At 42.2% G+C, this 11,747-nt stretch overlaps 1 protein-coding gene across 1 annotated transcript; it reads left to right on the plus strand.

The window, feature by feature from the left end:
• Positions 1 to 586: 586 nt before the first annotated feature.
• On the plus strand, positions 587 to 7,713 carry pcyox1l (prenylcysteine oxidase 1 like). Its single transcript, XM_071894728.1, has 7 exons — positions 587 to 695; positions 1,940 to 2,146; positions 3,009 to 3,183; positions 3,765 to 3,976; positions 4,302 to 4,442; positions 5,760 to 6,171; positions 7,075 to 7,713. The coding sequence occupies exons 1-7, from the start codon at positions 587 to 589 to the stop codon at positions 7,322 to 7,324; spliced, it is 1,506 nt and encodes a 501-aa protein (XP_071750829.1). The 3' UTR covers positions 7,325 to 7,713.
• Positions 7,714 to 11,747: the final 4,034 nt, after the last annotated feature.

The raw sequence follows: 11,747 nt of genomic DNA on the forward strand, positions 1-11,747 counted from the left end.
GTCTTTATGGTAACGCAATTGATGGTTAACATAAATTTCCATAAACTGGAATAAAAGGACATATAGACACATACAGTAGCTGGATAAAACGAGCCTGACATCTAATGGTCGGATTGAAATTAATCTTATTTACTAATTATTTAAAATCCTGCAACACTGCATGACAAAACCATAAGAGGACAAAACTGAGGATGATGGTGATAGTCTAGAAAGCACAAAGAAAACCCTCTGCCTCCTACAGCTGTGATTGGTCGAAACAAGCCCGACTTTCAGATCACGTGATAATGTTGCCGGACATGGACTGCTGGCGACCGTTCATCACCTAACTGATCGGTTGGATCTGCATTATCATCATCATCACCAAAGCGTATTGTGCCACACTTCTTGTATAATATACCGCACTCATCTAAAGTATTATTTATAGCAGCAGCAGCATCGTCCGACAGGTGAATCGCTTTCCAAGATTTTTTCTTGCAACAGGAAGAGACAGACGGTGGTAATGCGGTGATTGTCGCCGCACCGCACCGCACCGCCTCCGCCTCGGCTCGCCTGTCTTCTCCCCGTCATCTCTCCTCTCCTCCCCGGTATGGCCGGCTCTCTGTTCCCGCTGTTCCCCCTCCTACTGGCAGCCTGGCCGGCTCTCGGAGACCCGGCGGGATCCGCTCAGCTGGACGGAGCTCCGCCGTCTAAAATAGGTGAGTGAAGATCCGTTTGAAGACATAACCGACCGGATAGCTTAGCTAACGTTAGCCGGTGTTGCAGTGTGGTCGGGATGGAGTGGCAAGCTAGCTAGCTGGAACGGGGGAGAGGACAATTTATGGCGTCCGTTAACTTTTGAATTTGAATTTTACTTGACAGAAATTAAATTCGAAATGTATTTTAGATCTTAGAAAAAATATTTACTTCCTATGCGTTGTTGACATCATACTTCTGCAAGTATATCCCAAATGTAGTTCATATGAATGTGATCTTCATGGTCAGTCTTTGCTTTGAAACAGATGTCTGAACATATTCTGTATATGAAGTATATGTAAAATATATTTTGTTTTCCTTATTGGCAATTGCAATGGATCCAGTGTAGCCTCATCTAATTTGCTGGGAGGAAAGATAAACTGTCACTTGGTAAAGCATTAGTGTTGTAATGGAGACAAAAATCACATTGCATTAGGACTGCCTGGGACTCAGGGGTGTAGTTAGGAATTTTGGGCCCTATGCACAGGTGGGCCCCCTCCACTTTCCTCTCAACCCCACACCACCATTATTCCGCCATCCACAACTCAAACACAGTTTTGTTTTAATCTGCACAGGAAAAATCTAGCCAAATTTTATCTCTGCTTGCTCCAGTGTGTCTCACATAACACAACAGTTGGTGTGTCACAGATTTGAGAAAGTTGAATTTGTTTGCAGTTTTGTCGATTTCAACCAAAACCAGAGCAGTGTGAAATAAAAGTATAAAATATTTATAAATATACACTCGAGGACCCCAAAAGCAGCAGTGTCACCCTTTATACGGTCTATGGTGTTACCCATATAGAAATATCTTTTGACAAATAATAACAGAAATTGTGAATAAAAGTCCACTAAAAATGTCTCTGTTTTCCTTGTGCCAGCAAAATAACAGGCACTGATAAGACAACAATCATTACTTTTTTTAATCAATCATCTGATCTGTACTTTTGGGAAGTTAGAGCGCTCAATGGCAATGTTACACAAAATGTGAGTAGCAGTTTATTTCTTCATATATCCCTTTGAGAGACAAACATGTACACAATACACCAGTGGGTCCAGTTACGGGTCGGTCTCTGCTGCCATGTAGTAAGTAATATCATAAAAAGTCTGTATGATTGACAGTCATCAGGTTTAAGACACATCTTCACACAAACTACACTCTGATTTCCTTCTTTCTTTCTGTCCCTTGCTCTGCTGCTCTCTGGTGCAGCGGTGGTGGGGGCAGGGATAGGCGGGACCGCCACCGCTCATTTCCTGCGGCAGCACTTCGGCCCTGAGGTCCAGGTGGACGTGTTCGAGAAGGGCGAGGTGGGAGGCCGCCTCGCCACGGTAACTGTCAATCGCCATGACTACGAGTCTGGAGGTTCCATCATTCACTCCCTCAACCTCCACATGCAGGACTTTGTCAAACAGCTAGGTGGGTTTACACACACACACACATATACACACATACACACACATAGGGTCTCACAGGATTCATTTAGTCTATTAGTATAGTGAAAATACAGAAGGTGAAATATTAGTGACTTTTTCCTGTCTAATTTCTTCATTGACTTCCATAGTAAAAATGGACTGAAAAAACCTAAAATCCCATTAAGTCCCATAAAGATCTAGTGAAAGGTCTCAGATTTGTTAGCAAGAAAGACAAATTAAAACAGAAGTTTGAAAGGAAAACATTCAGATCTGCTAAATACAATCTAAATATGACATCAGATGTGTGGGGCAATTTAGCCCAAACAAACTTGATTTCTCTTCTCATTTGTTCTTATTTTCATTTTATACTTTCACATAAATTTGTAGTTTTGTTTTCACTTTGATAGAATGGAGTGCTTTGCATAGAACTCAGACTAAAAATCCCAAATAAATGCATTTTGAAATAACTTAATAGCACGACAAAATGTGCAAAAAGTCAAGGGGTCTGAATACTTTTGCGAGGCCCTGTATTGTGGTTCTGACTGATGCTGATTTGTAATGAAAGAATACACAGAGAGAATACACATATGAATATGAAGAGTTGACTGACTCATCTGCTGACATGAGAGTGTGGTAAAGATTTATAATTAATTAATATAATTAATTTATGACGCATCAGTAGTGTGTGTGTGTGTGTGTGTGTGTGTGTGTGTGTGTGTGCATTGCTGAGACTTGTAAAAATTGCTGTTGACTGTCTGTATCCATGACTGAGGCTTTGTGAGAGACACAAATGAATGCAAAACGAGCTGAATATTTAATTCCTTCTCCTGTGTGTCGTCCTGTGCCCCCCCGCTCCCCACCTGAAGGTTTGAAGTACCGTCGCAGCGTGGCGGGCAAGACGGCGGTGTTTAACGGCGAGGAGGTGATTCTGGAGGAGACGGACTGGTACCTGCTGGACCTGTTCCGGCTGTGGTGGCGCTACGGCATCAGCTTCATACGCCTGCAGATGTGGGTGGAGGAGATCATGGAGAAGTTCATGAGGTAAGGTGGAGATACTGATGCACCGTTCATAGTTGACCCTCATGTCAGCGCTTCAGGAGAATGAGAGAAATGAGAAATTATTTATTTCTCTGTGACTTTGTCTTGTCTTCTCTCTAAACCAACAACATTGTGCCTGTCTACCTGTCTGTCTGTCACTCTGTCTCTCTATCTGTCTATCTGTCTGTCTTTGATTCATGATAAATAAGTCTATGTCAATAAGTCTTTGCTATGTATTGATAAGGAGTGCCACACTTAACAATGGGGAAAACAATGGGGAAAGAATATATATGTCCATATATATGTCTATATATGTATATATATACACAGTATATATATGTCATATGTCCATGATAATTTTTTCTATTTATTTAGTGATTGACTAGTATAATTAATATTATTACCCATTTGTTGTTGTTATTGTCACATTGTCATGTTTGCTATCTGAATCTTGTTCTAATCTTTTAATTGTTGTTTGCAGTAAGTACTTTTGTATTTCATGCCAATCAAGCACCTTTGAATTTCTAAGGTGTTTGTGTGTGTGTGTGTGTGTGTGTGTGTGTGTGTGTGTGTGTACAACCTAGGATCTATAAGTACCAGGCCCATGGCTATGCCTTCAGCTCGGTGGAGGAGCTGCTAGGCTCTCTGGGTGGGAGTGGCTTTATCAACATGACCCGGCGACCGCTCTCTGATTCGCTGCTGGAGTTGGGCGTGTCACAGCGCTTCATCGATGAGGTCATCGCGCCCATCATGAGGGTCAACTACGGGCAGAACGTCAGCATCCCCGCCTTCGTAGGTCAGAAGGGTGGGGAAGAATGGGAGAGAAGGAGAGGATGTGATGGGTAGGAGAGAGGGAAGGAAGAGAGTGGGAGAGGGCCAACTATTAACCTAACATCAGCCTCCCTGCCGATGTAGGTCAGGAGAGAGGAAAGAAAGAGGGAGGAAGTGGCGGAGAAAAGAGATTTGGGTGAAGAGGAAGGGAGGAGCTGGGAGTCAAGAATAGGAGAGAGGAAAGCAAGGTGAGAGGAGGGGTTTGCCTCTGGGAGCGAACAGGAAAATGTGTGGGCAGCTGATAATTGGTTTATAGCACATGGAACTGTGTGTGTGTGTGTGTGTTTCAGGCGCTGTGTCTTTAGCTGGTGCCCAGACCAACCTGTGGGCGGTGGAAGGAGGCAACAAGCTGGTGTGCTCTGGTCTGCTGAAGCTAGCCAACGCTAACCTGCTGCAAGCACAAGTCAGCAGCATCTCCCCCGTCTACTCTGGTACTCTACTCATGTTGGCTTTGATGTGTGATTATTTAGAGCTACTAATTCACACATACAGTCCATAACAGTTCCGTGCCATAAAGCAGGAAAGTACACAAAAAATGAAAGGGATTTTTATGAATAGGTTGCCAGTTGTCCAAGACAATTCAAGTGAAGTCAAGTGTGATAATGAAATTAAACAGGGAGAAATAACATTTAGCCAGTTCGAGTTAATGCAAACTGGCAACTAATTTGCTTTTCAAATAACGGTAATATAAAGGGAAAGTTCAACATGAAACTTTTTTTTTAACACTGTTAAAAAACAGCTAATGGTGATGTACCTTGCATTTCTGGTCCGATTTTGTTGTTTGGTGACACGTTGAGATATTTCCAGCACAGCTACAATGGAGTGTGATAGTAGAAAATCTTTAACTATCTAAAACATAAACGGCAAATGACAGGTTTTGGTGTCTGTCCCAGAATCAAAGAACAATGGTTTCTGTCTAGAGCGCCATTTTGAACTGAGATTCAACAATCATACAGGGAGAAATCCATCATAGAAGAGGCAGAGAGACCAATTTCTCCATCGACAGCAGCCTCAATAGACCACAATGCAATGCAGCCACAAGACAGTGTTTTGAGTCTTTTTCTCAACTGGAAAAACTCTTGCTCCACTATCTCTATTTCTACACATATAAGCCACAGCTAAAAAGTTCAGGCCCCTTCTCTGGGAGTTGTCAAAAGGCATTCTGGGAAATGTAGGAAATCACTAACTAAATTAGAAGTAGACGAGGCAGGTTGAGGGAAGGTGAGATCACAGATGATATGTAACAGCATATGGTCTTTTCCTTTAATCTAGTGTTTGCATGTTAGAATTACAGTAGTAGTATTATGGGTCATGCATAAGAGCCCGCTGTGTTTCAAATGACGAGATCCATCGGTATCCATTTTCACACGATTATTGGCAAGCTGTTATGTACATGCATTCATAATGTTTGGATTTTTTTTTTTTTTTTATCTTGTCCTGTCATAACGCCACAAGCTTTTCATTTCAAAGTGTCAGCATTCGCCTGCTGGCAAGCACATCTTCTGCTGGGCAGATCCAGTTTACATCCCATCTGGTGCAGCTCACTAGCTTTCACACTCCACTAATGGTAGTAGATGTGGATGAATCTGAGTCATGTGAAGTATACAGTACAGTATGTAGGTTTGGTCGCACTGTGAGACTTTAATCATGAACACATTTACATTTATTGCATCCTTCTTTTTAGGTATATTTATTTATTTATTGACGTTTCTTTATTGTATTCATGTCACCTCATGTTTGCCCTGCAGGCGAGGCGGTCCAGTACCAGCTGAGCTTCACCACGGCGGCGGGGACGGGGTCAGAGCTGTATGACATTGTGGTGTTGGCGACACCGCTGCAGCCCAGCATCGAGTCTGGAGTCCAGTTCCGGGGCTTCACGCCTCCCCTCGACACGCTCCCCGGCAACTACCATCTCACCGTAGCCACCGTCGTCCACGGTTACCTCAACACCTCCTTCTTCGGTTTCCCGGACCCGCGCTTGTTCCCCTTCGCCAGCGTCCTGACGACTGACACCCCCGATCTGTTCTTCAACAGCGCGGCCAGCGTGTGTCCAGTCAACATCTCAGCAGGCTTCAGACGCAAACAGCCGCAGGAGGCCGGCGTCTACAAGGTGTTCTCGCCTCAGCCCCTGGACAAGACTCAGCTCAAGACTCTCTTCAGGTCTGCCAGCACTCACACTACAACGTTGTATTTCTTCCCCCTCTTTGACTCTCTTTGCTCTCCATGCTGCAAACTGCAAACTTCTGGAAAATTGTCAACGGTCAACATAGCGAGAAATTTCAGTATTAGCATAATGAGGACTTTATATGCTTAACCTTCAATATTTTTAATTTACTATATTGCTATCTATATTCTATTTGCTGCTGCAATGGCCCAGTTTCCACTCCGGGATCAATAGACTTAATTTTATCTTGGTTACATCACAGCATCACCATATTAAAGGGGCGTGAAGTTATTTCTGACTTTTATTGACCTCTGTCAGGAACCAAGGAATTGCAGCAACATCGACACGTCTCTGGCACTGCTTATGGTGGCCTGTAATTGGCATAAATAATGAAATCACATTTTCCCAACAGAGACGACTCAGATGAGTGAGCTAGCTTATAGAAGCAGAGATCTAACAGAAGCGTCTAGTGAAGAGGTAATATATCATGATGCAGAATACAGTAATAATAATACTGCTTTGTCATTTGCCCTTTTTTTGGGGCTTGAGAACAAAAGGTGTTGCGACACCGGAGACCAAAACAGAGTACAGGCCGGAAAGTTAGAAAGCCAGAAATCTCAGCACTGGCAAAGTAATCGTGGAGTCATTGGTATCGATCAACAAACCTCCACATCAACTCTCTGCAGATGTATTATGGTCATTTTGTGCTATGGGACAGTAAAATCTGACTTATTGCACCTTTCATGTATAAACAGTGGATATTTAATAATCAAACAACATTGATTTAACTTTATGACGATGCACCATACTGATATATGCCTGCAACATCATGAGAATAAATAGTGCAATAAGAGTTTTCTTCTTCCCCTCTCTTTCTCTCTCTCTCTCTCTAATTCCAGGTCCTACTACTCGGTGCAGGTGACGGAGTGGCAGGCCTACCCTCGGTACGGCAGCAGCCAGGGTCTGCCGCCGGTGGAGCTCCACTCCAACCTCTACTACCTCAATGGCATCGAGTGGGCCGGCAGCGCTATGGAGATGAGCTCAGTGGCCGCCAAGAACATCGCCCTGCTGGCCTACCACCGCTGGAACAGACAGACGGACATGGTGGACCAGAAAGACCTAATGCACAGGATCAAGACTGAGCTATGACCCGGTCGCCACCGCCAGCCCAGGTCTGAACACAAAGGACTGGAGGCGTGAAAGAGCAGAAAGTACCCAGCGCAAGTGCTTGACGTCAGTTTGTGAAATGTAAACAAAAATTGGTTGACTCTTGCCATGGCTAGACACATCCCAGGTGTTTTGTCTGCAACACTGTAACTAAAAAATGATCTGTTGGTTTGCTCTCCAATGCAATCACAACAGGAATGATGTTTCTCTGCTTATCCCAAGTTAGAAAATGAGATTCTAATGATTTGACAGGTAACATAATGGATCGCTTCACGTCTCCAGTGATAAGAAGTGTCTGTTGAAATGTTTTTAGAAATATATCCAGGTGATGTATTAACTTTTGTTGCATACACCTGATGCGCAGAATCAAAAGTGAACTAGAAGGGCACTCGGAGAGCGCAGACCTCCGCCAAGGTTCGTGCTATTATTGCTTGTTCGTGATCCGGATCCGCTCCAAAATTTAATGGGTTCGTCCTTAGCCCATGTTACACCCTTCCACGCAGTTTCATGAAAATCAGGCCAGTAGTTTTTCCGTAATCCTGCTAACAGACAAACAAACAAACGGCACCGAAAACATAACCTCCTTGGCGGAGGTAATAACATGTACTCTGACCCCTGACCTCTGAACCCCAATCTGACCCAGCACTATCTTAAATGAACTCAAGCATAGTTCGGCAAGCAGAAACACCTGGACACCTACGTATCAAGTGTCAAACTCTTCGCTCACACCACTAAACCACATCCCTGCACTGTCCAATGGCCAATTTGAACTCAAACACTGTTTGCTTAGCTGTATATGCCAATGATGTTGCAGATAGGTGGAACATACTGCAGTATTGGTACATGATTGGCTGTAGATGGGTGATTTCACCCAAAAATTCAACTGCAGGCAACTTTTCTGCACCAGCAAATAAGGAAACCAGGCAGCCATGGATAACACCACACAATGCTTCTTTCAGAGTAGAAAATGAATAGATTCCCGGCGGCTGATTCCTCGAGCTGCTGCCGGTGTGAATGCACATCAAGACTATGAGCACTGATGTGGGATCACTGGTGCCGCTCCATTGTCTTTTATTGTCTTCCAGCAGCGGCTATGATTATACTCCTATCTTATGCTTCAGTAAAAAAACAAAATAGACTCTTTGTCTAAGTCAAGAACCCAGTTTGACAGGCAGTCATGGAATCAAGATTCAGAAGAGACTAACTCCAGTAGGAAGCCACAATCCTTGTTAGCATCAATGACACTTTTTCAATGGCTGCTTTTTGTCTGCTGGATAAAACTGGTGAGATGTCAGACGAGATCAGTGCAGTCGCAATTTCAGCTCTAGCTTTTGGGACATAATAACCAGCACTCTCAGTCTTATAATGCTGATACATTTGAGACCTTGAGCACAGGATACTATAACCTGGCTGACTGAACTACGACCCCTGACCCCTAACCCAGCTCTGAACTGAACATGGTGGACTACAGAGATCTGATGCGTAGGATCATGCATGTCTGTCTGTCCATCTACATGAAGCTCTGAATATTTTTCATATCGATATGCCCTTAAAAACAACTACAGCTACGTTTATGGCTTGTTGCTTGCTGTTATGCTGAACTGCACAAAGGTGATCTCATTAAAGGTAATCTCTGTAGGATTTTTTTTTTTTTTTATTAATAAAATCATTATTAGTTCTGATAGCAGTCACTGGTGCTATGTGCTATAGCCCCTGTAACTTGGGATCAGACTATTTTATTATTTCCCCTTCCTGCTGCTTTTGTTGCATAACCTAGCGGAAAGAATTTTTTCGGGGAATTGAGCCAGCGAGCTTCCACATTGGACCAAATAAAAGCAGAGAGCAGATCTTTGGAGCTGCTGTTGGTGACAGAAGCACGTTTTTGCAGAGAAATATTTGAATATTAGAAAATCCTACCTATGTTCTCAAATGTGTGATAACTCAAAGATAAAAGACCTCGAAGTGTAGCCACTATTGCTCCGTTACTCTGATTACTCTGATTTTGGTGATTTTCATGTTTTAACTTTAAAGGATTACATGGCTCCTCTATGGGATGAGAAAACTTGATCCCTCAGTCTGATGAAACGCTTTCAAAACCTCATTAGATGAACTCAAAAGTGCATGGTGGTCAAGCTGAAACCAAGGCTGTTTTTCTTAGTTCCTGCAATGTTAACAGGTTGTGGGTACAAGGTTTTCACCCAACAGTAGTGATTTGTTTCCATGTAGAAAGGTTAAATTATTATAGCAATAGCCCTGTATGATATGCTGTAAAATGAGTATACCTAGACATAGACTGACATAACCAAATGCTTGTAGACTAGTTTATTAAATACCAGCATTAGTGATAGATCTGGTGGATATTTCTCAAAGCAGGACTAACCTAAAACTGAAATTTAGATATAATCTTTATGAAATAAAGATTATGAACACTGTTTTTCAAGAGCGCTGGCTGTTTTACCAGGTTTGTTGCACCTCAGCCTGCAGCGTCTCCACCCTCTATTTGTATGAGAAACTTGATGCTGTACTTTAATGACATTCAAAACCATTTTTCTGAGAAGAGAAATCGTTCTGAACGACTGCAGCAGCTCCTATTCCAAAACACTTGATTTTAGCAGCACTGATAATCCAGAACTTCTTTTCATATCCATCTATCTAAATTCTCCTGCTACCTGAAATGTCCACTATTGTTTGTATATAATGGGCCTCTAACTACTGTTGCTCTACAAAATGTTTACTTTCTGCTGTTTACAACAAACATGTAACCAAGGTGTTTCATTTGCCTGATGAAGGGAAAAATGCAATTATTTATTATGAATGATATGCGGAATTCTTATTGTTGATGGAATAAAACGATTTGATTGTTTGCCATGAATTTTGGTACATTGCTTTCTTTTTCAAACACACAGCCCACTTGGTGTGACTTCTGACATCCCCACCCTCCCGGAGTGTGTGTTCACCACTGGCCTTCAGGTTTTTTCCCCAACTCTTTGTTGATAATTGCAAACAAGAAAAATGGCTTCTTGGGAAAACACCCCAGAGGACAGAAAAAAAAATTAGATTGTCTTGGTCGAGTTCATTTTGCGGGTACATAGGCGTTTGAAGTAAGATTATCAGACTGCTGGAACGGGAGCAAAAGTTATGAGTAATATGTCACTAAAAGGACATCCAGTGTTGGTGGATGACTGCTCAGGAACTCCTGTGAGGAAATGAGCACCGAAAGCTATAAATGTCACTCTTTCAACTTTCAGCTGTTCCACTGGCTAATTAAAAAATCTTTTGTTTATGGATTCATAAATCAGATTTCTATGATTTAACTGACAACATCCTGTAGTTTTGCCGTTGTGATGTTTGTTTTCATGCAGTGATGGCATCATGAAACAGCCTGGATCTGCCTGACAGTGAAAGTACGTGACAGTGGCAACTAAATGACTAGAAATGTTTTGTGTTTAGCCTTTATACCCATTTAATTGCAGTGCTAACACTGGAGAAGTGGCCTTAACCCACGAAAATCACCTGCTCTCGCTGTGTCAACTAAATCATGCAACCATTCCTATTCAAAGGAGCAGCTCCAGGCTCTGTCATCTGATGAACCATCCTGCCCCCCTGAAGGTATAATACTACCAATATTCATCAAAATCAAAACCATAACACTTCCAAGGAAATGAAAATAGTCAATAGGCCTCATCATCTTCACTGCTGTAGCCTAATTACAGTAATTCACAATGAGACTGCAGCACCATGTGCCTCCTTCTAGCAGTATGAATACAATCATAATACTGGGGGTTTGGTGTGAAAGGGGCATAAGTGACGTCTTACACAGCATTAGAAAGCTCTTGTTGAGCTCTCTGATGGTCAAAATATCACATTTGTAATCATAAAATCCAAAAGACTGTGTCCAAGACTCAAACCTTGATTAAATTTGGTGCAAAAAGGGTGCAACGGCACTTAATCATCATTTATAGTCAGTCAAAATCAGTTTTCTGAATCCCAATCTCTGTAAAAGTATAAATGGTTCCTATGTTATGATTTTAATAAAAAAATTTAAAAAAAGATGCAATCATTTGAAGTTTTGTTTTTGCTCTGCTATAAAATTTGGAAAATGTCACTTATGCCCGTTTTTCTCGAATCCCTCAAAATTATTGATGATCTATCATACACACACCTGGGTCAAAGTGTATTAGGAAGTGATTCTCTAAGGTTCTTTTACTAGTTTTTTTTAAGGCACTGAATGATTTAACAGCTCTGTAGATATGAGCAAGCTTGAAGGAATGTGTTCCAAGTTGCTGTTTGAGATCATCAAACGCTGGTTTGCTTAACATTCCCACTGTAAAGCAAAAGAAAGGTGGAGAGGCTGCTTTTTGTTTTTATGCCCCAAAGATATGAAAACACTCTCCTACTTCAGATT

Source organism: Centroberyx gerrardi, chromosome 11 (assembly GCF_048128805.1).
Source record: "Centroberyx gerrardi isolate f3 chromosome 11, fCenGer3.hap1.cur.20231027, whole genome shotgun sequence".
Taxonomy (NCBI): Eukaryota; Metazoa; Chordata; class Actinopteri; order Beryciformes; family Berycidae; genus Centroberyx; species Centroberyx gerrardi.

Coding starts and splice junctions, on each gene's coding strand:
- pcyox1l (XM_071894728.1), top strand. CDS start 587: ATGGCCGGCTCTCTGTTCCCGCTGTTCCCCCTCCTACTGGCAGCCTGG. Junction 3,184..3,764: donor ATCATGGAGAAGTTCATGAG/GTAAGGTGGAGA, acceptor TGTACAACCTAG/GATCTATAAGTACCAGGCCC. Junction 4,443..5,759: donor CATCTCCCCCGTCTACTCTG/GTACTCTACTCA, acceptor TTTGCCCTGCAG/GCGAGGCGGTCCAGTACCAG.